The 27,647-nt window shown below is 38.8% G+C and overlaps 1 protein-coding gene across 2 annotated transcripts in view; it reads right to left on the reverse strand.

Moving 5' to 3' along the window:
- Positions 1 to 5,801: 5,801 nt before the first annotated feature.
- Taf2 (TATA-box binding protein associated factor 2) overlaps positions 5,802 to 27,647 on the reverse strand; it is a 58,258-nt gene continuing 36,412 nt past the window's right edge. For both annotated transcript variants that reach the window (XM_031357930.1, XM_031357929.1), the window contains exons 20-26: positions 26,521 to 26,660; positions 23,354 to 23,423; positions 20,561 to 20,670; positions 17,862 to 18,091; positions 16,770 to 16,875; positions 11,524 to 11,646; positions 5,802 to 7,222 (exon numbers count right to left, since the gene is read on the reverse strand). In XM_031357930.1, coding sequence (XP_031213790.1) covers positions 6,963 to 7,222; positions 11,524 to 11,646; positions 16,770 to 16,875; positions 17,862 to 18,091; positions 20,561 to 20,670; positions 23,354 to 23,423; positions 26,521 to 26,660 — 1,039 coding nt within the window. In that variant the 3' untranslated portion in view covers positions 5,802 to 6,962. The remainder of the gene's footprint in view (positions 7,223 to 11,523; positions 11,647 to 16,769; positions 16,876 to 17,861; positions 18,092 to 20,560; positions 20,671 to 23,353; positions 23,424 to 26,520; positions 26,661 to 27,647) is intronic.

Here is a 27,647-nt window from a genome sequence, read left to right on the forward strand (position 1 = left end):
AAAAAAAAAAAAAAAAAAAAAAACCAAATAAATAAATAAAAAATAAAAATAAAAAATTTTTCCAGATTACAATCTATGCAAAGAAGGAGAAAGAGAGCTAGAGGAGAGAGAGAGGAAGCCCAAGAGTCATCCGTGTGTGTGGAGGTCAAAGGACGACTTTCTGGAGTTGGGTCCCTCCTTCCATCTTTGGGTGGATTCCAGGGATTGAACTGAGGTCGCCAGGCTTGCTCAGTAAAAGGTTTCACTGAGCCAACAGTCACTGAGTTACAATTTTGTGCTTTCTACTTCCTTAGCTGAGCAACTTCAAGTTCTTTGGTCTCATTCATGAATTTATCTCAGGAACTACACATAGAATGTAAGTAATAAATGTTAGGTGTATTTTAATTACTTATTTTACACTCAATTGTTCATGTAGAAAACAAGAAAATGCACATATAAGGCATGTAGCTGTGAGGCAGACACACAGTGGTTAGTGAGCAGACATGATGAGGTTATGTAGGGAATGTGTCACATGATGCAGATGTGGAACCTCAGCCCCTGGGAGGTAGACACAGAAGAATCACTGTGTTAGGGACCAGTCTGGGTTACATAGATAGTCTGCTGCTAGTCAAGACTAGATGATGAGACTAAGTCTCCAACAGAAAAACAGATTTTTTTTAAAAGAAGTGAAAAGGGAGGAAGGAGGGAGAGAGGTTGGGAGGTTTGTCTTCGTTGTTGGGATGGAAATCCATCAGTTTGTCACTTAGGACATGTGAGTAGGTGGTGTCATACCCTGAAGGACGACAATGAGAGGTTGGTCAAACTCAGTGCTTGTGAGCCCCGTGCAGGAGCAGGACACTTCAGAGAAACGGAGAGCTTGAAATTGTTGTAAAGACTGACATGGTATCCAATAGGCAGAGATCAGAAATATTCAGTGTGTAGCGCAGTGTTGGGCGATCCTATACGAAACACTTGGCAGATGCTGGGCTGCTCACATGCAGCACCAGTGCCACAGTCTTTACGGTGCTGTCCACATTATCTTACCCTTTGTTTGTTTGTTTGTTTGTTTCTTAAAGATTTATTTATTCATTATATGTAAGTATACTGTGTAGCTGTCTTCAGACACCCCAGAAGAGGGCATCAGATCTTGTTATGGAAAGTTGTGAGCCACCATGTGGTTGCTGGGATTTGAACTCAGGATCTTATCCTTTAAGTATCCTTCAAGATACAGCACCCACAACAGCGTGGCTAGTCGAAAGTAACTGCAAGTGGATTCTCATTTACTTCCATTTTGTTCGGACACAAATAAGCAGAAAAATAAACATCAGGTTCCATCATAGTATAAAATAGGTTCAATTAAAACATCCTCACAGAGGCTGGTGGGACACTTCAGTGAGTTTGTGATGCACCACATTGACAGAATGAAAGATGCAAACAATACAATCAGCAATCATCTCAACAGATAGAAATTTCACAAAACTGGCATTTTATGCCTTTTCAAGATAGAAAAATAAACAACAAAAAAACCCCGAGGGGCTGGAGAGCTGGCACTTCTTGCTCTTCCTACAGTTCCCAGAACCCATGTTAGGTGGCTCCCAATAGCCTGTAACATCATCTCAAGGGGATCTGTCACCCTCTTCTGGCCTCCACAGTATACATACAAGCACATAAAAATTAAAGGATAAATATTTTTAAAAACACAAAACTCTAACAGGAACATGAAGACTAGAAAAACTATACTCTGCACTGTAATGGCTACAGGACAGACTCCCATAGCTAATGGTAAAATACTAAAGCCTTTCCTCTAAGGTCTAGAACAAGGTAAGAATTCACAGTCCACACTGGAGACATTAAGGAAGGGAAAGAAGGTACCAAGAAGGAAAGACAAAATGAAATATCACTGTCTGCTGTTCACATAGACCTAGACAGGGAAAGCTATAGTAAAAGACATGCATGTGCACATGCAGGCATGGAGACAGGCCTGCACACAAACACAAATGCACACACATGCATAATTAGAACACACATGCATAATTAACGAACATAGTAAAACTGAAGGCTGCACATTAACAGTACTGTGTCTACACTAGCCACAAACTAGCCAAAAAGAAAAGAAAGAAAGAAAACAAAATTTACCCAAGGATATAAAAGACCCACACACAGTAAAACTACAAACCACTGATTAAGGAAACCAAAGACAGCAATAAATGGTGATATTTCATGTTTATAGATATGAAAAATTAACAGCTCAAATGTTCATGCTACTAAAATTGATGTCCATCGAAATTCTAATACCAGTTTTGAAACAAACACTCCACTCCTTAAATTTCATATGGAACTGATTACAAAAGAAACCCATCAGTCCAGGTGATCATAAGAAAACACACACACACACACACACTCATACACAAACACACATACACACACTCACACTCATACACACACACACTCACACTCATACACAAACACACATACACATACACACACAACATACACACACAGCACTGGGACATCACATTACCCTTCAAACTATACTGCAAAGCTATAAATAATTAGTCTATAACACTAACACACATCAACCAACAAAACAGAACAGAGAGCCCAGAAATAAACGCATGTATACGTTGTCAATAGATTTCCAACAAATATACCAGGAACATAGAGTGACAGCCTCTTTGGTACATGGTAGTGAAAACAGGAATTCCACATGCAGAAGAATGAGAGAGGACTTTAACAGTCTCACACCATATATAAAATTCAACTCAAGTCAGAATGAATTAAGGACTTAGAAGTCCAGAAACTGAAAGCACTGTCAGGACACAGGACAGAGAAGCTCGCAGGACACAGGTGTGAGCAATGATTTGTTTTTTAAGCACAAGAATACAAGAAACAAAAGCAGAGAAAAGCAAAACAAAAACAAAGTAAACTCAAACTCAGATAGACACGTGGGATTATATAAAACTGAAATGTCTCTTAAGCAAGTCACTAGGGCTAGGCTATATTAAAAGTCAATGGTGCCAGGAGTTGAGCAGTCTGAAATGGTTGTGTGTAAGTACACATTTGATCTGAAGGAATTTCACTGACTGACAATGTAAACTGAAGTCAGAAGAGATGAGCATCAGGCAATGGGAAATTAATGGCTGTCTAGTTTTTTCCAGCAAGGATTTCGGTGCCTTTGGATTAGAATTGCCCTTTCAAGTAGTCTGTGAGTCGTTGATGACAATAACTTAGCCTTTCTGATCCTTTAAAAAGAAAAAAATCATCCAAGTAAGAATGAGAAATGAAACTGTAAATGTCACTTTCCCAGAAACAAAGAAAAATGTGAAAGTCCAACCCACTACACCCAAGGATAGGTTGCCAAGTCCAGAGAAGGTAAATGGCATCCCCACTGCTGAGTGGACGCCCGGCCTGGCTGCTCTCATTCAGCAAGAGAAAGAAGTCACACAAAAAGGAGAAAATAGAAAATTAAGTGTATAAAAAGCCATAAAATTACCATTATTTATAGAATAATGCCTTTGAGCATTGCAAATGAGCAATCAGTACAGCAGCCAGGCACAAAACTAGCATAAAGAACAGAATAATCACACAATGAAAGAGAGATGATGTGTATACTATAAAAGTTTCCTCAGCATCTCTTCTGCTGGGGCCCAAGGTAGAGCAGTTTTCAACCTGTGGACCGTGGTCTCTCTGCTGGCCATGAGGGCGACTGACCTTTTCACAAGGGTCACTTAAGACCACTAGAAAACAAAGATATTTATGATTCAGAGCAGTAGCAAAATTGCAGTTCTGAAGTAGCAACAAAAATAATTTATGGTTGGGGGTCACAATACACGGAACTGTATTAAAGGGTCACATCATTAGGAAGGTTACCTGAAAAACAATAAATTGATACTTATTAAGAGGTAAAATTATACACAGAAAATTAATCCCTGGTAATTTATTAAAAGGTAAAAGGTAGGGGCTGGTGAGATAAGAGCACTGACTGCTCTTTCGAAGGTCCTGAGTTTGGATCCCAGCAACCATAAGGTGGCTCACAACCATCCGTAATGAGATCTGACGCCCTCTTCTGGTGCATCTGAAGACAGCTACAGTGTATTAAGCAGGAGTGAGCGGGGCTGGAGCGAGCAGGGCCGTCCTGAGTTCAATTTCTAGCAGCCACATGATGGCTCACGGCCATCTGTACAGATACAGTGTACTCATACACATAAAATAAATAAATAAATCTTTAAAAAAAAGGTAAAAGGTAAAAGGTAAGTATACAGGGATAGAAAATTGGTCAGTGGTAATTTGAAGTGAAAGGTATTTTGAGGGTGACTGGACTACGATGGTAGAATGTCATCTAAGTATCTGTTAAAGCTAAGGAGTACAAACTACTAGGAATTAATTTTATGTATGTAAATTACAAGCCCCAAAGAAAAAATGTATGAGCTAAGGCCAAGAAGTAGTAAAGACTCTATAGACAGATGCAGAGTCTAAAACACACCAGAATTTGTAAAGAAATTTAGCAGGCAACATTTGAAATTGAGATAGAAGTAGTTCTCTTTTTTTATGATTTATTATTTTATTTATATGAGTACACTGTAGCTGTCTTCAGACACACCAGAAGAGAGCATTGGATCCCAGTAGAGATGGCTGTGAGTCACCATGTGGTTTCTGGGAATAGAACGCAGGACCTCTGGAAAAGCAGTCAGTGCTCTTAACCACTGAACCACCTCTCCAGGCCCAAGATAATACACCGTGTTGAATAGCATTCTGGAAACAAAGAAAAACTGGACCTCTGCCTACTTCTCATCAAAATAAGTTCAAGATAAATCTTCTCTGGATAAAAGAATGGAAACATTTAAAACATACTCTAAAACAACAGAAAGAATTCTTCTAGAACCATAGAATTATAACCCTTCTTACTATGACACAAGTTTTGAAGCCATCAAGTCAGTATAAAAATAAACAACTTCTGCAAGTGTGTATCATCTGCTATCATGAGCTTAAAACCCTCCTGTATGTATGTACATACATAAATGTACATGATGAGCTCCAAACAAGACACTGTTAAGATAATGCTGGGAAAGGAGACTGAGAAACACTCAAGTATTGACCATGTATGATTAACGACTTTCAAATCCAGAAACATTCTTTTTAATTGTCTATTTTGAACCAGTAGTATAATTTGTAGCCCACCATAAAAATGTTCCATCCAAGAAGTGTCTGGTTCTCAGGAATCACACAGATGAGAATCAGAATTACACAGATGGATCCAATTGGAGGGCCTTCATACAGCAGCAGCCTAGTAGGTCTTTCTTCAAGCCATGGCAGAAGTAACTGTTTTAAAATGGCTAAGTTCCAGGTGCTATAGCACACCAAAATATAAAAATTTCAATTTTTCAAACCAACTGAAGTTCATTAATTTGAATCAGTAAGGGTCATTTAGGTAGCTCAACACCTGATCACAGACCTAAAGATGGTAGTCCACGGCTTTAGTCCCAGCACTTGGAAGGCCAGATGGTCTTGGAGTTCAGGCCTAGCCTGATCTATAGTGAGTTCCAAGGGGACCCAAACTGCAGTGAGATCTCAACTTGAGCAAGCAGCACCTGAGCACACTTCCTTTGTACTCATGGTCCAGGTCAAGGTCACTGCATACAGCCTTGCTTTGAAGGATTGCTTCTTCCACAGAGACCTTAACCTCATCCCCATCTGCTGAATTGCCCTGTTACTAGGACAGTTCAAATCCCACTCATTTCAAAGCCCTCTGCAAATGCAACCTGGCATATTATATACACATGCTCAGGAAGGTAACAGAGTGATGAAGGAAAACAAAGGCAGACTGGCCAACTTAAAAAGTTATTTATTAAACAAGTTAAATACAACTAAAAGTATATTTAAAAGTCCAGCACTATTGGATCCCTTTTGAAATATTTATTCTGAGATAAGAATTGAGTCAAACATTTAGTAACAAAAGAAATAATAAAACTGAATAGATATGAAAATATTTTTTAACACAGAACCCGGTAAATTCAGAAAACCAAAAGCCAAAAATCAAAACCCAAACATACAACCATACAAACTGTTAAAATACAAAACCAAAGCATGACATACATTTTAAACTGCTGCTGGTATACTCCAGTGTAGGCCAAATGATCTGTGTCCAAGCTAGTAAACAACAAATAAAGACACCCTTTCAAAGTATCACGTTTTGTTATACAGAGCAGCTTTTGTCATTTTGCTTTTTGGATACAGATTCTCATGTATCTCAGGCTGGCCTTGAATGATCTTCTAACCTCTATCTCCCAACTGCTGGGATTACAGGCATACATAACCATGCCTGGCTTATTATATACAGAGTAATTTTAAAAAGAATATGTATTATGTGTATAAACTGTCCACATTCAGCAAAACATATTTTACATATGAACACATTCACTTGCACTTAGTGGAAGACAAAACAAAACATAATTTAAACATCTTGATTTGAGAATAATGTTGGATCTGCTACATTGCAACATCATAATCACCAAATGTACTATCAAAAGATAGTTACTTTAAATTTTTTAAAAAATAATTTTTTTCCAAACTTTTTGTACTTTAGGGTAAAAAGAAATATAAGATTCTTTGCTCATAAATGATAGTGCTTAGTTTTAACGGCTAACACAAAAAGCAGTCGAGAGGGATTGAGTCTACAGAAAAACCTCTCCAGCAATTCCAAGTGGTGTTATTCAGCACTTCATGGAAACGCTGGGTACCACAGATCTGGCAGGTGTTCCTGTTGAAAATGTCCTTCTGCCTATGACATCCATCAAAGGCTTTCAAGCATCCCTGACTTTGGCAGTCTGTAGGAGACTAGCATCTGAATGGGCCTGCGGTGGATATGAAGGCTCTTATAAGAGTCATTCTGTGTTTTCAGGAAGAATTGGGGGGTGAAACAGTTCATCCAGAACCAAACACTCATTCCTATTTAAATCGCAGTTATCCAGACAGAGGAGCAGGCTTCAGTCTGAGAGCGACGGGGAGCGCACAGACCTGCCACTGGCGGGGCTGGAGAAGGCAAAGGGCTCCTTGTCCTTGTCCTTGTTGTCATGCTTGTGCTTGTGCTTGTGTTTGTGCTTGTGCTTCTTCTTCTTCTTCTTGTGCTCATGGTGATGGTGGTGATGGTGCTCGCTGTGTCGAGAGGACAGAGCCTCCTTAGCAAACATGGAGAGAGGGGCTGCCATCATGGAATGCACTCCCAGCTCCAAGGGCTGCTCTTTACCTTTAGGATGAAGACACCGAGTGAGTTTCTAGAGGTGGTATGGAAGGACAGCTTTCCTCAGAGGAAGCTGACGGGTACACAATGGCTAACTAGTTTACCAACACTGTCAGCATCAGCCAGAAGGCAACTATTTTAGGTCCAAATTATAATGTGTTAGTAAATCGTCCTTTGAATATTAATATTTTCTAAGTATTATGATTCAACAATCACTTCCTATGTGCTTGCTATACACTAAAATCTATACTGGCCAATTAAAATATAACTCCTTCAAATACTCTCTGCCCTGAGAAGAGGGCGGTACTTTATCGGGTCACTTAGAAAATTATTCATAGCCAGGCAGTGGTGGCACACGCCTTTAATCTCAGTGCTTGGGAGGCAGAGGCAGGCGGATTTCTGAGTTCGAGGCCAGCCTGGTCTACAGAGTTGAGTTCCAGGACAGCCAGGGCTTCACAGAGAAACCCTGTCTCGGGAAAAAAAAAACAAAAGACAAAAAAAACAAAAAACAAAAAACAAAAGAGTCACCTGGATACTGGTACTTTCGAATGAAGATACACAGCACTGACAAACCTGCCTCCAATTATGTGTCTAGACAGGACTTTAATTCTACCAAAGTTACAAGGAACTCTATTGTGTTAACTTCACCACATATAAACACCTGAAACCACAGATAACAATATGACTACCATATACGGCAGGGTGGAGGGAGAGAAGCTATGGATTGGAGTATAAATTTTAAAAGGTAACCAACAAAAGGACTGCTGTGGACTTCATGTGGGCACTGATGTAACAAATACACTCTAATAGAAACAGAGCCGAGAAGGGGCTCAGTATGGCTCGGCAGCATGATTTTAAGCTGACAAAACCCCTGCAGTAATTTGGAACACTTTCTCTATTTTAGATCTGGAGACACATATAATTCAAAATCCTGTAAGATGTTCATTTGTATTACTCAAAAGATATTCTGAATTCTGCCCAATGTAAAACCTTGTTGTTAAACAAACAAAAAGCTATAGTCAGCATAACAGATGTGAAACAAACAAATGTACTTAATAAAAGCCTAACTTGCATGCTCTGCAGTCCATCTAATAAGAACACTTAAGAAACACTGAACAATCTGCTAACTTTATTGACTTCATTTATATTAGGTATACGTTCATATTTAATACAAAGTCTATAGTTTGTTAGAAAAGACATGAATTCTGCTCTTTGGTTCTTTAGATTAAATAAAAAAATAAGATATTGAAATACATCATTGTAATTTAAAGATGAAAAAAAGAGTCAGTCTGGTTTTCATCTTGAGTTCCAAAAGAAAGATCTCTAGGGAAAGCATACAAGCTTTTTAAAACAAATTGTTTTAATTTCAAAGTAAGATTTCAAGTACTAGACTTGTATTTTCTGAGTTATGCAAGAAGGCATTACATAACCCCGCAGCCTAAGCAAAGCAGCTGCAGGACTGACGCCCTCTTTCCCTCAGAAATCACTAGGGAGCTCCAGCTGCTCCACCATCACCCCTTCCCCTCTCTGTTCCTCATCCCTGCCATCACTAAATAAACCCAGACAGTGATGCCTCCAACCCTGCAGCAGAAGAAAGGGGGCTCAGTACTGGGAAGGAGGATCTGTGCTGCGCAAACCTGTCACTCACGGAACCACTCGCATTTGCTGCCTAGTCTCCTTCCCTCAGGACAGGGGAAGGGAAAGGGAGTGGGTGAAGGGACCACTTCTCCTTGGTTATCCCATGGCCTGACCTACCACCTCCACAAAATCATACGCATTTAACACATCTTTTTTACCCTCATACACAGGAAGACACAAAGTGGGGGGGAGTGCACGTGTATGCATATGTACATATGTATTTGAAGCTGTGTGTGTTCTACATGCGCACATGTGTGTAGGAGGAGTTCAAAGTACATCATCACTGTCCTCTACTAACAAAATCTGCATCTCCCCTCCAGCTTCCTTAAAGCAGCATCTTTGGTCTCTCTCTCTCCTAGATGAGGTCTGTCACATATTGCTGTTCTTGAGTATCATCTGGGACCCTGGCTCTAAGTCATTACGACATATGAGATGGGGGGCTGGTGAGATGGCTCAGCAGGTAAGAGCACTGATTGCTCTTCCAAAGGTCATGAGTTCAAATCCCAGCAACCACATGGTAGCTCACAACCACCCATAATGAGATCTGACACCCTCTTCTGGTGCATCTGAAGACAGCTACAGTGTACTTATAATAAATAAATAATAAATAAATTAAAAAATATATATATATATGAGATGCCATTTCACTTTGTGAGCAGAAGAAGCAAGGGACCCACATTCAGTAGCTCTGAACCTGAGGAAAGAACACCCAGAGTAAAGAAACACTGCTGCAGGACCTTTATTTAAGTGCTTTGAGAAGAGCTGCAAGTCTCTAGATTTTATATGCAGTCTCTCCATTTTTTGTCAACTAGAGCAAACATTTTACTACATTTTAGTAAGCATGAATAAAAGAGACCTCAGATGGACATGCACCGACAAAGCCCACAGCTTCCCTTACCACTCTTCTCTTTCTCTCAGGACCTTAACTCAGCCACAGACCAATCTTGCTCTCACAAAATGCCCAACTCTGATGGGAAGCAGAGACTCCCCTTTACGTCCAACTTACTTGATCCCAAAAGATGAATTGTGAGTGATGCTCCCACAGGAATACTGTCACACCAGCTAGGAGTGACACTTCTACTTTTAGGGGCCGGCAGAATGGCTCAGCAGTTGATAATACTTGCCACAGAGCCTGACAACCTGAGTTTGATCCCAGAACCCATGTGGTGGAAGGAGAGGACTGAGTCCTGCAAACTGCCCTCTCCGTGTGCACTGTGACATAAATGCACACACATTCACACAAATAAAAAAGTGTCCAAACGAGAAAGGAAGGTACTTCTATTGCTCATTTGTACTCTGTTAAAGAGCTTTTCTTATGTTTGGAAAAGTTACTTTTTCCCAGTGTATCAATGTGTTAAGAAAAAGCTATATTTGAAATTCAAAACAAACACACACACACACACACACACACACAGAGGAAGGAGTGAGGAGGGAAAGGGCAAGAAGAGAGGTGAGAGAAGTGAGGAAGAAGGAAATGGAAGAAGGAGCCAAAGAAACAACCCCCCAAGCCTTTCATTCATGGAAATATAAGGTAAAGTCCCAGCTGGATTCCTTCTGAAACATATTGTGTCAATCTACTACAATAAAGGTACACACCTCACAAAAGGCTTTTGGCAGACAACCATCTATGTTCTTAACACTGAAGTATTCTGAGCTGTTGCTTTTGGCTGAAGTCTACTTATTAATCACAGTTGGTCCCTGAGTTCCTTCCTCAAATCAATAAGCATTACTCTTCTATACCAAAACATATATTACCAAAGCAAAATCTACCCACTGAAACATAAGCAGAAATCCATATATGTTTAAGGTTTACTAAGGACTTTGGAAAACCCAATCTTCAGAAGTGATTTCATTTATGTGGCTTTCTTTCTTACTCCTTTTCCTTAGATGTCTGAAAAATGTAATCTTTGTTTTCTGGTAGCTCACAGCATCTGGCAGGTGCTATTTATTTAGATTCTCAACTTTGCTTGATCAGCAACTGAGGAACACAATATGCAGGAGACCGTGTAAAATGGATGAACAAGGATAGCTGAGCTAAACTACTTACACAAGCCTAGTCAGTGTAAAATAACATAAACTTGGGGGGGCATGTTGTGGGGGTGGTATGTGTAGTTCAGGACAACTTCAACTCTCTCCTTCCATCATGTGGGTTCTGAGGATCAAGTTCAGCTGTCAGGCTTGGCAGAAACCATCTTTACCAGAAAGCCATCTTGACAGCCCTATATGGACTCCTCTAAATACAAGTCTAGCACTAAATTTTCATGAATGAAACAGCAATCCTGACTGAGCTCTGGGTGATTTATTTGTGGGTTATGTGAAGGTAGAGTGACACAGATTCTAAGATTTAAATTTAACTTCTGACTGCAAGGCAAGAGCGAGTGATTTCATTATTACAGTAGCTAATTACAACAACATAATGAAGAATAATTTTCTTCCTCATTATTTTTTGTTATTTATAAATTTTCTATTAACACAAACACAAACTTCTGAAACAGATAAACACTAATGTGAAATAGTCCTTAAATTACATAATATAAAACCAATATATTGCAAGAAAACTAGGGTCTCCATTTTCCCAGTATTTTTTTAATTAATAAATTAACTCTAAATTTAATTTTCTTGAAACCAAACAAACAAATGAACAAACAAACAAACATAAGCAGGTGTACCTGCTCCCTTCCGGGACAGTTCCATACTCCACTGGGCTTTAGTGGTTGGGGTGATGTCACAGCCTAATGGATGCTGGGGCATTAAGGATGATCTGGAGCTGGATGGTCGGTACTTAGAGAGCCCTAAAAGATCAAAAAGGGGAAATATAGTTCTTTGTTTCCTAAAAGCAGAAAAAAGTTTAACAGGTTTCACTTTTAAAACCAGAAGTAGTTCAACTCTAGTAAAGTCTAATCATAAACGGAATATAATATTAAGGCTACTAAAGATCACAGTAACTTAATCCTTTGTCCTGTTGCCTCAGAGAAAATTCACACTTGAAACACTTGCTGAATACTTAAATTAGGGTCTAAATTCTGCTACAAGAGACACTTCACCTATGTTATTATTTATTTGGCATTTGCATACAGTTTACAAAATTTCCTAAAAATATATCAAACTTACTGAATATATCAAAAAAAAAAAACAAAACAAAACTTAGGTGTTACAAACGCCTTTAAAACAAGAAGTAGTTTTAATGGTATAACATAAAAACAGGATAACAGAATCCAGGTCAGATTCTAGTCTCAAACTTATGCACAAACATGGGAACAGTGGCACGAGAGTTTGCCATCCTCTTCTCCGAGGTCACTGCTGTTATCTGCAGCTTTATGTGTGCTCCTGTGTCTTTTTGCCTTTTACATCTCTTGTTAGTGGTTCAGCAGTTGGTTTTATGTTCTGAGTGGCAGTAGAGATTGAACCCTCAAGACTAGCCTGATCAATAATAAAACCAGAAGTGCCCAGACCAACAAAGGCATAAATTACAACACGTTTCGAAAGAAATATGGAAAGCAAGGCAACATGAGTCCTCCCAAAGGTCCTAACCCCTCAGCTACTGAACTCAAGACACTGAAAAACCTAAAACGTTAACTCATAAACATGGTGAGTGGCCTTAAATACATTATGATTACATAAACAGAGAAACTCAGCAACATAGAGAAAAAAGCTGGTAAAAATAGATAGGAATATGGATTTTTAAAAAAGGCAGCAGTATAGAAAAAATTCAGGAAAGAAAATAAGATTTGAGGGAAAAAAGTAGGAAACAACAAAAACTGAATTAAGTAAAAACTCCAGTGATATTTTAACTAACAACAGATTAACCTAGCAGAGGAATGAGTAGCAGGAAAGGTCCTGCTGCAGAGCCCAAAAACCCGTCAACAGCTCCTGAGACCCACATGGTGAAAGGGAGAGGACTGCTTCTTCTTCTTCTTCTTTTTGTTTTAAAGATTTACTTATTTCATTTATGAGTAAACTGCCACCATCTTTAGAAGAAGGCATAAGATCCCATTATAGATGGTCGTGAGCCTCCATGTGGTTGCTAGGAATTGAACTCAGAACCACTGAGCCATCTTTCCAGTCTGAGAACTGACTTCTACGAATTGTTCTACAACTTGCATATGTGTACTGAGGCATGCATGTATGTACACACACACACACACACACACACACACACACACACATATATGAAATACTGAATTCAAATACAAATAAAAAGAAAAATAACCAAAAAGGCAAAACAGCATGACTGCAATTTCTAAGAACTCTGGCATATGATTAAGAGATGAAACCTAAGAAGAATATCTAACCACAAGGTAGAAGAACTGAGACATAACAGAAAGTCCCTCAAATCTAGAGAAATAGACATCCAAAGACAAGAGGCGTTTAGAAGTTCAATTAGACATGAAGAACCTCTCCAAGATAAGTAACATTGCAAATTAAGAACAGACAAACAAACAAACAAAACCAATAGAGCAGAGGCACACCCTGAGAGCTATAAAGGGACTGGAAATGCAGGTCAGTTGTCAGAGTATTTACTTAGAAAGGATAAAGCCCTGGGTTTAATCCCAGCTAGTATAAAACTAGTCATGTGTACTGAACATTTCTAATTCAGGATTTACGAGGTAAAGGCAGGAGGGTAGGAAGCTCACCATTGGCTACACAGCAAGTTCAAGGCCAGCTCGTGATACATAAGATCTAGCATTAAAAAGTAAATGATTTAAAAAAAAAAAATCTGTAAGGGATAATACAACAACACATTTACAAAGATAAACACATCAAATAAATAACAGCAGATTCTCATCAGTAACCCTAAGAGCCAGAAAAATGTGCAGAGATACACTTAAGTCCTGAAAGTAAATAGCTGCTAATCAAGATTGCTAAAGTCAATAAAGATATCTTTTAATTAATAAGAGAAATAGACATTTCAAAACATGCCAAACCAAGACAACTCATGATGACCAAATTAAAGGAATACCATAGACGGAAGAAGTTCAGGGGTAGACAACACTCTCCTAGAAGTCATGAGCTTAACCAAGAACCCTGGTGCCAGGTACAGCATACCTTCCCATGCATTATTTGCTACAGAGGCTGCAGACACCTGGAAAAGTAAAGGCCATGGGGATAGAGGATGGCTCAGCAGTTACAAGCATTTGCTGTGCTTCCAAAGGACCTGTATTTAGTTCCAAGCACCCATGCTAAGAGGCTCACAACTTTTGTAACTCGAATTCAAAGGAATCCAACTTGTTCTTCAGACTTTCAGAAGCCACTTACCACTTCCCTCCCCGCTACCCCCCCCCCACCACACACTAATAGCAATAATAAAAATAAATCTTTGGAAAAAAATAATATGGGCTATTGTCATTGTTCTAGCTTGCCTACCAGAATTAGATGTTAGGCCCTTTTACTGAACACACCATACACTTTGGTTACAGAATACAAAGAAACAAAGACAGAACTGAACTGGAAACTCCCTCTCTGCTTACTAGTGTTTACAGTGTAGGCAGGTGCAATGCAGTCCACAACTCTCGCAGCTGCAGCCTGGTGGGAGCTACAATATTGACTCGCTAGGTAAATCCACTGGGGCAACAGTGGCACAGCTATCTGCGGGATGACCAAATATCTCTGCAACTGCTTTTGATGGCCGACTTCACAAGAGGGAATCCACACCTGATACTAGAAACCTGGTCAAAGCCTATGGCTGGGAGGACATGGGCCCAAGCAGGGAACACACTACCTACTCACTGATGAAAAAGTCCAACTGCCTTCTAAAGATTCATGATTGTTCTAAGATCATTGTGGCTCTCAGCAGGGTAAAAAGGCCCTGATGAATGTAGACTCATCTGACCAAAGCACTAAGAATAATTGACAGAGGGCGGTTCAGTTTACAAGAGTGTTTCTATCCCTTTCAGTCCACTGAGACTCAGGGTACATCATAGAAAAAAGGGCAGAAAGAATTTAAGATCAAGAATATCCTAAATCAATGCTGTTATAAACATGAACGGTAGCAGCTAGAGACATCTGCACACTTCCCATCATGCACAGAGGTATCTGTAAGGCCCCATCTCTTCCTGTGGTAATTGCATTAATGGTTGCTTGAGCAGGGAGGTCATTAGCTAATGGCACAGCCACTGGAGGAAGAGATAGGAAACATAAAAAGTTCAGAGAGAAAGGAAAGGGGATGCCAAAAGACAACACGGTGAACATAATCACAATACATTGTATATACAAGTAAGGAATACTAGATGACTGGACCAGAAAATTTAGAGCCAACAATTAATTCCAAGAAACACAGCTCACTAGCAGACACTCAGACTGAGAATCATAGTGCAGAAATCACTCTAGCACGCAAACAGGCTGGAAACAGGCTGGTATAGTTCTTGTGACATCTGATTATGTAGACTTCTAACCAAAATGCATTACGGGATACAGGGGGGCAGTAAAACATATTAATGAAGGGAACGCAAAGACCACTTAAAAAGTACAGGCCAGGATTAGGATTTTGGAAGGGGGTGTGGTGGGTGGGCATGAGCACCTGTTTTTTGAGACAGGGTTTGTCTATGTAGCTCTGGTTGTCCTGGAACTTGTTCTACTGACCAGACTGGCCTTTAACTCAGAGATCCGCTTACCTCTGCCTCCAGAGTGGCAGGATTAAAGACATGTGTTATTACTAACCATTTTAGGATTTTAAAATAATAATAATAAAAAAAAGAGCAAACATACTCAAGGAGGAAAAAGACAAAATTCAAACTCAGAAAAAGGAAATGCTAAAAAATAAATCTAAGCTGAGAAAATGGCTCAGTCAATAAAATACCTGCGGATCACCAAAACCCAAGTTTAAAAAGAAAACACGGGCATAGTTGGAGCATGCTTTTATTCTAGCAGTGGTTAGATGGGCAGTGGGGACAGGCAGGTCCCTGGATGCTCACTGTCTCAACAAAAGGTGGACAGTGGCTGAAGAATGACACCCACAGTTGTGATCTCCATAAACATGTCCACTCACACATGAACACATACATACACACTTGCACACACACAAAACAGAATGAAATGGACCTAAATTTATTATTTTGCAGTTATTAATAAGATGGCACAACCAACAAAAATATGGTCGTTGAGAAATAAATACAAGGAAATCTGTGATATCAAATTATATGGAATAGACAGACCAAAAAAAGGGTGGCATTATGGAACACTGACTCTAGTTTTAAAAAAAAGTATTTTAAATGTAACTAGAGTCTTATTATTAAAAGTAAATAAAGCTGGGTGGTGGAGGTTCAAGCCTTTAACCCCAGCACTTGGGAGGCAGAGGCAGGTGGTTCTCTGTGAGTTTAAGGCCAGTCTGGTCTACAGAGCTACTTCCAGGACAGCTGAGCTATACAAAGAAACCCTGTCTCCTATCTCAAAAAACCAAAATGGAGAAAAAAACAGAGTAAATAAAGTATTTTATCATGACAAATATCTTACACAAATCCAAATTTTTAGCAGGAAGGTGAAACAAGGCCTCACTGTATAGCTCTGGCTGGCCTGGAACTCACTATGTAGAGAACCAATATAATACAACAAATTAGAAGAAGTACTTGTTAATTTTATTAGTGTGTGTGCATGTGTATGCAAGTATGCCACAATACACAGATGGAAGTCAGAGAACTTGAGAAGGTTAGTTTTCTCTTTTCACCTTTACAGGGTGGCAGGCATTGAACTCAGAGTGACGGGCTTGCACAACCAATGGCTTCTGGCCAAACTTCTAAAAAGTACTTTCTACAATTTGTTATTTTGTCAATCGTAAATTACACTGATACAATTCAAAAATTTTATATTGGTTTCTCAATGTCCCACTTGCTCATCTAAAAAGTAAAGTAACAGACCTCAGAATGGATCTATGTGAACAATGCCCACCTCCCCCAAGGCCGGGTGCGTTCGTTATCCTTACCTGGAGTGGATGGCCTTTCAAGCATGTTCAGATGATGGGAAATGAAGGCCTGACTATCGTGAACAGTATCCATATCAACTTCCTCCTCATCTTGAGAACTTGAAAACTAGTGCACACATAAAAAGGACAGAGAGCCACAGCATTACTTTATGCTCAGATATTATCTTTAAGGAGAGCGGAAGAGAGGCCATTACAATCTTAAAAAGAAAAATGGTGTCTTGTCTTCCCAAAGGTACTAAAAGAGAAATTGGGTGATCTAGCCTCCAAAGGCAGCTGATAAAGTACTTCTGTGAGCCGGGCATGGCAGTTCACACCTTTAATCCTAGCACTTGGGAGGCAGAGGTAAGTGATTTCTGAGTTTGAGGCTACCCTGGTTTACAAAGCGAGTTCCAAGACAGCCAGGGCTACATGGAGAAGCCTGGTCTTGAAAAACCAACCAACCAAGATGGCGAGGATTATAAAGCCCAATCCCCACCTTAGGACACACTCTGCATTTACTATCCCAGGTAACTTCAGGTAAATCATAAAGAGTAAGCAGCAGTAGTGAATGGCTGGGAGAACAGTCTGGTCGGAATACTGCTGAAAACGGAAGGGCAGACACTGTGTCATGAAAATCATTCCTGGAACATTCTTTTTACAGTGAAATAATTCACACATGTTCTTTTTACAGAGTCTGGGAATTTACAATGCAGAGCTAGAAAGAAAAGGCTTTCTAAAGGCAAACTCCACAAATATAAAAAACGTATAAGATGTAATGGAATGTACCATCTCTTCCCAACACCAGATACTCCTCTAGTCTTGATTTTCACTCAAAACCATTTACCAGCAAGCAACTTAAAGACACGGTCTCCGTACACACAGACAAGGCAGCCCGATGTGTAACAGGCTCTCTTTTATGCACAGGAGAAATCCTAGGGGCCCAAAGAGCCTTACATCATCACACAAGTCGACCGGAGGACGTTTGTTTACTCGAGTTAGGGGCTTAGATTGGCCGTGGCCTGAGGCTAGAGAACTGACTGAGTCGAAGTAGGCTTTGTCTTCTTTGGTGGTGCTACGCAGTGAGGCTCTGTCTTTTGTACTCGTGACACTCACAGGGTTCTGAAATCCAGCTAGCTGAGCATGACAGCCTGGGTTACTCGCAGATTCCTGGTTGCCTACTCCAGCTTCTGGAATTATGGTAGGATTCAAGACAGCTTTCTTCTCTTTTAGGTTAAGAACAAGCCCAAGCTCTGGCAAGGGTAAGCAAGAAGGTCTGCTGAGGCCAAATAGTGTGAAATACAAGTCCACAGCACCACATCGTAACCTCCAGTCATGTGCAGTACCTAAGAGACAGACAAAATCAGCATCATTAATTACCATACCACTATTCTTAAAAAATAAATTTCAGAAATTAAAAATATAGAGTGAGTGTGTGTGCTAACTACTATGCATGTGCGCAGGTGCTGTGCTGTGAGTGTGGAAGCCAGAGGACATTGTGCAAAAGTCATTCTTTCAATCATGTGCATTTTAAAGGGCAAACTTAAACTAGCAGGCTACTGACAGAATACAATGTGCATTATTTTTCTAACATACATAATTCTGATTATGACAAATCTTTGAAAATTAAAAATAACATAAAGCAACTTCTTATATAAGGTTCATTCTATCCAGAGGTTAAGTCCAGCTTCCTGGTCATGTTTAGCTTTTTCCAAAACCATCTTAATCTTGTAATCTTAATCCTTTTGTCCAAAAACTCTTCCCAAGCAGTAGTAAGACAATTATTTATAATTTGTTATGTCTTCCTCAATTTTGTGAGCTATTATGGTCAGGCACATATTCTTATTAATATGTGACATGGCAATTTTGTGCAGAAGATTTACTGCTGAGTAATTCTTTACAAGTCTCTGAAGTTCATGTTTATCCCTTAGATCTAAGTAAAAGAGGCAATGATGTCTTCAAGGTAACAGGAGAGTAAAATGTTAAACCTGTGTGCACAGTAATCACTCATGAGTAGGAGAGCTAGCCAACACCAACTAAAAGGATCTTAGTTCATACTGGTTTACATGGAACTTTGCTCTATTTTTTAAAGACGGAGGCCATCCACTTTCATTTTATTGTATTTCTTCAAAATAACTACACTAGTATATTTCCTAGGGCTACTGCACTTTTATTATAAACAAGAAGAGTAGTCTTTAACATTTCATATTAGTAAACTAAGTAAAAAATAAAAACATTAGAATTTAGTATTTGTGATTCAGTGAGTTAGCAATGAAAGAGCCCAGTAAGCTACTTCAATACTCTAGGGAGGAGATAAAGGAGCTAAAATATGTTAAGTATTAGAAAATAAAAATTAAATATTAGAGTAAATACCCACTGGTCTCTGTCAACTTGCAACAACTGTTTAAGTAAAATAATTTCAGCCTAGCTTCTGACTAAGCCTTTCAACCAAAAGCAGTATTACAATTTCAAATTAAGAGATATAATAAAAACTGTCTTTCAATATATATGACATTTATAAATTCACAGTAACCAATTAGTAACCAATTAAATAAAAATGACTTACAAATAAGTGGCTGCTAAGGCTGCTGAAAGTATAGCCAACTACTCATGACCCTGAAGTTGATTCCCCAACACAGAAGGAAACAACCTCACTTCACATGGGAATCACAGTACTGAGTGTTTAACACAGGCAGACACCGTGCTTTACAAACACCAAGTTGTTTCATTCTCGGGTTGCAGACACAGATTTTACTCCTTGCATTTTGTAAATGGCAGAGTTTAGCTAGTTACACTAAGCTGGGCTTGACCTCCGCACACCCACTGGCTCAAGAGCCGGCGCTCCTCCACTCTGTGCTTCCACTCCCTGATCTCACACTATGATAAGATAGCGTGCTCTCAGAGATGTAAAGAGCATGCAGTGTTTACAACTGCAGCTTACCTGTTACTCTACAGTTACTCACTGTCCTGGAAAAGTCAAGAAGAAATGAGTTCTCTCTGAACAAGACCACTAGAGGGCCACAGACAAGAGGTGGGAAGACTATGAAGGTTAATGTTTATAGCCCTTTAACTACTTAAAGCACTATAATATTAGTATGTTTCATTTTCATATGGAACCAAGTGAACACACCCTTAACAAATAACCTCAATGTGAAACTATGACAACCTGTGTAAAGAGGAAGGACGGGAGGAGGAAATAGAGGGCGTCACACAGTACAGTGCATGCAACTTACACAGGAGGACCTGAGTTTGATCCCAGTGCCCATGTAAAGCCAGGCATGGTGACAACACCTGGAACTCCTACACTAGGGAGTGGGAAACAGATGCCATTGCGTCCTTTGGCCAGCCAGTCTAGCCAGTTAGTAAACTCTAGGTCGTAAATGTGTACACATGCTCACTTTCGAGAGCGTGCTCTCTCTCTCTCTCTCTCTCTCTCTCTCTCTCTCCCCCCCTCTGTCATATACTTGAAAATCTGCTGTAAAATGAAAATAAGTAATAATTATAAAAAAATTACTGGTGTTCTCAAGGCAAAGCAATGAGTCATTAAAATGGATGTTCGCAAGTGAAGATGTGTGGACAAAGAAGCATGTGTGTCCAAAGTGGGACACACTTGTGTTAGTTTCCACGACTGGATGTTTTCTATGTTTTGTTTGGTTTATTTGTTTGTGTTTCTTATTTTCTTTTGTGGGAGAGGTTGCAAGGGTGGAGAGCAGATTCGAGGCGGGGAGGAGATGAGTAGGACTGGGGTGCATGATGTGAAACTCACAAAGAATCAATAAAAAGTGAAAAGAAAAGAAAAGTCATTGCTCTCTTACCAGAATTCATTAGCTTCCAGAGTTGATCTACCAGGGCCTCATTGCATAAAGGAGACTCCATGTTCTTTGTAAATGGTGGATTTTTAGTCAACATGTTTAGAATCTTATGCCTGTAAAAATAAAAACTAAATAAATTAATTTTTACTGACTGTTTGCTGATTGGTACTATGAATAAGAAACACTACAGAATATCAAAGTCTTCCTCCTTTCCCATTATGTCTAATTTTATGTTTAGGTCCATTTTTAAATGCTTTATGCTGAATCCTAAATGTTTAACATGTGTTTTCTCACTAAACTGTCTTATGGATTTGTTTTCAATTATCTGAAGTGTCCAACAAGGTCCTCTACCATCTGACTATATAACTTTAGCCATCACATTCTTTGCTTTGGAGAGAGGGGGAGGTTCAAGGTTTCTCTTTAAACATTTTCATTCTTTATGAGAGCCATCTTACCACAAGTTTTAAAATCCATAAAAACAATGTTTATGCTTAGAACAGGGCAGAAAAATACTAATGACCTGGACAGAGACAGATACTGAAGTATCTAGGTCTTAGCATTAGAAATTCAATGCATAGCAGTCCTATGATGTTTATTCAAATAAGTGGTAAAGGAGTAACCGCAATGGGAATGAAGGAGATAAGTCATACTAAATGTATAAAATATAAAGTAAAAACAAGAAAGAAACACAAAACTTGTAAGAAAGTAAAATTCCTTTTGCAGGGCATCATGGAATTCACCTGCATTCCAATTACTTGAGACCAAGGCCGAAGCAGCCGCAGAGAAGCAGCAGCAGAGAAGCAGAGGCAGAGAAGCAGCGGCAGAGAAGCAGCCGCAGAGAAGCAGAGGCAGAGAAGCAGAGGCAGAGAAGCAGAGGCAGAGCAGAGGCAGAGAAGCAGAGGCAGAGAAGCAGCCGCAGAGAAGCAGCGGCAGAGAAGCAGCCGCAGAGAAGCAGCCGCAGAGAAGCAGCCGCAGAGAAGCAGAGGCAGAGGCCAGTATGGTCTATATATTGAGACCCTGTCTAAAACAAAATTTAAAAAAATATATACCACTAAGAATGTAATCATTGTGTGGTGACACTTTTATCCTGTGACCATTCATTGCCATAATGTCTTTTTTAAAAAATGTGAACTAAAAAGAAAAGTTTGTATTTATTTTGTGTGGGGTATGGTAGTAGGGTGTGTGTGCCACACCATGCGTGCAAGTCAGAAGACCACTGGCACAAGTCAGTTCTCATCTTCTGCCATGGGGTAAACACACCTCTAAACAGATTTTCAGTCCAGACTATAAATATCGCTCTTGACTTTTGAATGAATGAAAATAACTCAAAAGCTACATTTCAAAAGCACTCGGTACAGATACAATGTGCAATAACTTCATTCAGTTATTATATATCAATATGTATACCACCATATCAATTGTATATCAGTGTGTAATACAATAACAACCATGACAATCTGCTCAAAGTGCTCTCTGAAACAGATCTTAAGTATCTAATATTTAAAACAAGCCTTAAAAAAATAGATGTTCATTTTCTTATTCTTGTAAACTGAAAACAAATTGTCAAGCTTTAAACATTAAACGGTTTGAAACCAATGGCCAAACTTTATTTATACTGCAGTTATAGCTTCTGATCTTATATGTTACCAAAGACTTTTAAGTGCATACTCCATTTTAGACAGAGTAATGGGGCTATATTTCTTGCTCTGGACTTTAAAATGGAAAGTTATCGGAATTTTTTCTGCATTTCGAGTTTACAGCACTCATAAGAACAGAGTATTCAAACTGCAATATAGATCAACAAATCAAGAACATTAAAATATTAAAAGTCCATATAAAATGTGTAACAAGCATTACTTAAAACCCTGAAATATACAGTTACCAACCAAGAAGTCACTGCTCTAAGAGCCTGAGCAGACTGCTCACACCTCCAGGCATCTAGAGATGAGCAGGCAGTTTATGGCATTTTAGAAGAACATCATCTGCCAAGCAATGTGGGAAGGTGACCAAGGCATTTAATGTCTCTAGGTCTACGTCCTTGCCCAGAGCTGAAATGGCTATAAGTTATTCTTCAACTCTAAAATTCTGATCTATGAAGTCAGAATGTTAAATAAAAACCTGAGTGTCAACTATGTCAACTTCAAAGAAAGAAAGAAATGGCTAACAAAAACAAACCAAACATCCAAAAAACCCAGCAGGAATAAACCAGAGGTAAGCACAAATACAAAAGCAGATGGCATGACTGCAGCTCCTTTAGCTTCTAAAGATTTTAAAAAATATCAACACTAATAAGACTTAAGGCTTATTAAATTATGAATGAAATTTTTAAAAAAAATGGGAGCCAGTGATGTGGCTCCATGCATCCACATGGTCTGACCTCCACATGCGTGCTGCGGTACATGTGTGTGCATATATAGAGACAAAAAAAAATAAATGTAATAAAATCTGTTAAATGATCAAAAAAAAGAGATGCCCTGAAATAAGTTCCCAAATGGCATAAAAATAGTGGAATCAATTATAAGTTTGGACACACAATTAATTATTCCTACTCTTTTATTATAAAGTATTATAAAACTTTAAGTCAAAACAGAATAGTTAAAATTAAGAGAAACTACTAATAATGTGTTTTCAAAATGTTTTTTATAAAATCAAATAAGAAAAAAAGGCTTAAAAATGCATAACCTATTCCTATATTTTAGAAAACCTTTCCCATGTACATCTTTCCCATGTATAATTTTTGGCCATGATCTAACCCATTTCAGGTCTATAATCAAGATATCAAATATATAAACTAACCTCACATAGGGGACAGGGTCAGTCTGAATCATATTAAGTAGCCACTGAAGTTCTTCATAACTCCTGTCCACTGAAAATAAAAATCAGTAAGTTTTTGTAGGGTTAAATAACAGATCAAATAACAAGTGATAAGCAGGAAATTAAGTAAGTAGAATTCTTAGTTGAATTGTCATGCAGTTGAAGGGTCCAATTAAGCAATTATAATTTACTTTTAAAACTTTGTATGCACTAGGCCAGTAATAACTTTAATAAGCATTATGTCATATGTAACCATGACCAAAACATTACCCAGAATATATTCAGCCAAACATCCCTACAAAATAGTACCAAAAAAGTAGTGCTCAGTATATAGTTCATACTAAAATTCAACCAAACACTGATACACCATAAAGCAAGTTCTAATCATTAAAAGTCCTAAATTAGACACAATTAGCTGGACAAAATCTGTTCAACTTTTTAGATGCTTAAATCCCATAGAAGCTTGATATAAAATATAACAAATATAAATATAAACAATTTCTGCTCACACAGCTCCTTCCACTAAGATACAAGGCAGTAAGAAAGGTAGTCACAGACACATGCTACGACTATATCTAACACCTTGTCAGCGTACAGTTCAAAATCGAATAGCTGGGAGCTGGAGAGATGGCTCAGTGGATAAGAGCACTGACTGCTCTTTCAGAGGTCCTGAGTTCAAATCCCACAACCACATGGTGGCTCACAACCATCCGTAATGAGATCTGACGCCCTCTTCTGGTGTGTCTGAAGATAGCTACAGTGTACTTACATATAATAATAAATAAATCTTTAAAAAAAATCGAAAAGCTGGAGCTAAACAGGATTTTTCTGTGTAGCCCTGGCTGTCCTGGACTTACTCTGTAGACCAGGCTGGACTTGAACTCAGAAATCCACCTGCCTCTGCCTCGCAAATGCTGGGATTAAAGGCGTGCACTACCACTGCCCGGCAGGAGTTACACAATCTTACACACAATAGTTCTCATTCTTTCATCTTCTAATATTTTAACTTACAGAATTCATGGTTCATTCCTAAGCAACATTCACTTTTTAAAATTATACTTATTAGTTTAGTACTCTTTTGGAAACACAATAGCATTCTATTGCATCTTGGGTAGTATTAGCTCATAAATTCTTCTTTTCTTTTCTTTTTTTTTTTTTTCAAAACAGGGTTTCTCTGTGTAGCCCTGGCTGTCCTGGAACTCACTCTGTAGACCAGGCTGGCCTCGAACTCAGAGATCCGCCTGCCTCTGCCTCCCAAGTGCTGGGATTAAAGGCGTGCGCCACCACTGCCCGGCTTTCATAAATTCTTCTTACTCCTGAGACACATACACTTTATCTTAGAAAAGAATATTAGGCATACTAAGAAATTACATGAGTTCAGTAAGTCTAGATTTTAAAGCTGGCAAATCATCATAATAAATATAGAGACACAGAATTGTATGCTTATTTCTTGTCAAATAATTCACTTAATAGCAGAAAATTACATTTATATCATCTCTTAAATGAAAGAACATAAAAATGACAGTTCTTTCAACATCAAGTCAAAAACACACATATAAATACAATGTGGTTACCAAATGCTCTATTTGCTTTCTGTCTGAACATTTCTGTTGAAATGTATAAAACTTCAAAAGACCTAATTACACGTTTCTAGTTCATATACAACCCATAACTCCCTGTGGAATTTCCCATCTCCTTTTATCCTAATCAGAGTTCAATATACTTTAACTTCTTCAGTCTCCCAATATTTCCATTACAAGTTTGACTTTTAGACATGTTATACTTACATATTTGTATTACCTGTATATAACTGTTAAACAATTACTTCTGAAATACACACAGATTTTTAGCACAAATTTAGCAAGCATTTAGGCTTAAAGCTATTATCTAGGCAAGATCAGCTATATATATTCCATCTGAAAATTTTCTTTGGGAGTTTGTTGTTAATAATGTTACAGAAAGGTCTGGAGATATTACTGCCCCAGTACCAATACCATGCTACTCACAATGACCTTTAACTCTAACTCAAGGGCATCTCTTGGCCTCGGTGGGAATCTGCACTGTATATGTGTGTATCACAGGCAAAAACAAACAAGCAAACCAAAAAAAACCAAAAAAAACCTTTTTTTGAGATAGGACTTCACTATCTACACCTAGTTGGCCTGTAACTGCTACACAGACCAGGCTGGTCTCTACCTCTCAGAGAAAATCAGAAACAGTTGAAAGCTTCAACAGCGACCCACACACTATCTTTGTACTCTCTACAACACCATGGTTCTGATCTATCTAGGAAGCTAATCAAAAAACTGTAGTAGAAACTAGCTCATCTCATTGGAATTTATACCTTTCAGAGTATTCTACTGTGTTCTGTGTTATTTTTCCCAACTCTATTTTATTCAGTGTCATACTTTTTATTTCTTTAAACTTGAGGAATAAGCTAATTTTCCTGATGAAAGTTACTGTCTCTTGCTTTGTTTGCATAGTTACAAATTTTTATATTCTTATAAGGTATTTCCTTGAATCCCTAGGTATTTTCCCCAAATCTCTTATCTTTAAAAAATAACATAAAATTGAATTTGTGGGGCTGGTGAGATGGCTCAGCGGGTAAGAGCACTGACTGCTCTTCCGAAGGTCCTGAGTTCGGATCCCAGCAACCACATGGTGGCTCACAACCACCCATAGTGAGATCTGACACCCTCTTCTGGTGTGTCAGAAGATGGCTACAATGAATTACGCTGGAGCAAGTGGGGCCGGCAGAGGTCCTGAGTTCAATTCCCAGCAGACATATACATGATAGCTCATGGCCATCTGTACAGCTACAGTGTACTCATACACATAAAATAAATAAAATAAATCTTAAAAAAAAAAAATTGAATTTGTGGAATTTGCTGGCTTCTCCCAGGAGTTAAAGACATCTATAATTTTTTTTTCCTATTGTTACCAAACCAATTAAAAGTCAGTGAGCCAAGAATTTAACATTAGGGTTAATATGACTGAAAATATCACTGTGAGATCTACTACTGTGTACACTAAATAAAAAGTAATTACAAACCATCAGAAACCCTGTAGTGCCTGTACTACAAAGATGCAGAAGGGGTTTTCCAACATCCCTTTCTACACTGGAACAAGTACTACCCGGACACCATTACCTTTAGTGTAATCAACGACGGCTTCCAGAGCTGCTATCCTGATGTCCACAAAGTGGCCATACTCGGCGTAGGATTTGAAAAGAGATGCATCACTGGGCACATGTCCATTCTTCTGAAGCACCCTTATGGCTCTCAAGCAACTAGTGAGAAAAGAGTTAATTACTTCCTCTGAAGAATCATGAACCAAATCTGTTTACCTAGGTATGACAGAGATTCATTTGTCAATCAATTAAAATCCTCACCTATCAGGGCTGGAGACATGGCTCAGCAGTTAGGAACACTAGCTACTCTTTCAGAAGACCCAAAGTTGATTCCCAGTACCCACATGGTTGACTCACAACTGCCTCCAACTCCAGTCCTAGGAGTTCTGATGCCCATGTGCACAGACTTACAAGCAGGCAAAACAACCAAACAAAAATAATTTTAAAAACCTTGTAATCTGAATATACATCCAATTCTTTAATGTTTAATTTTTCTGATAAAATTTCAGTATTACTATCTAAATAATATAAAAACAAATTTCAAAATGTGTTTGGAAACTCAGATCCACATACATGTCAACAAAAACATACCCCAGAATAAAGTAAGTACTTAGCAATAAGAATATATTTAGGGCTAGGGAGATGGCTCAGCAGGTAAGAGCACAGACTGCTCTTCCAAAGGTCCTGAGTTCAAATCCCAGCAACCACATGATGGCTCACAACCATCTGTAATGAGATCTGACACCCTCTTCTGGTGCATCTGAAAACAGCTACAGTGTACTTATTTATAATCTTTGGGCCACAGCAAACAGGGACTGAGCGAGAGGGACTAACTGGACCGAGCAGAGGTCCTAAAAGTCAATTCCCAATGGCTCACAACTATCGGTACAGCTATACATAAAATAAATAAATAAATAAATCTTTTTAAAAAATGAATATAATTTAAATAGAGTACTTTCTCCAGAAGTCCTATATTCATTCACAATAAAAATGGTAGACTAGCTGGGCATGGTAGAGGAAGCTTTAGTCCCAGCTCTTGGCTAGGGAAGCAGGGATGGGCAGATCTATGAGTCTGAGGCCAACCTGTTCTACAGAGTGAGTTTCAGGACAGCCCAAAAGGCATAGTGAGACCCTGTCTCAAAAAAA

This window comes from Mastomys coucha, unplaced genomic scaffold (assembly GCF_008632895.1).
Source record: "Mastomys coucha isolate ucsf_1 unplaced genomic scaffold, UCSF_Mcou_1 pScaffold7, whole genome shotgun sequence".
Classification (NCBI taxonomy): domain Eukaryota; kingdom Metazoa; phylum Chordata; class Mammalia; order Rodentia; family Muridae; genus Mastomys; species Mastomys coucha.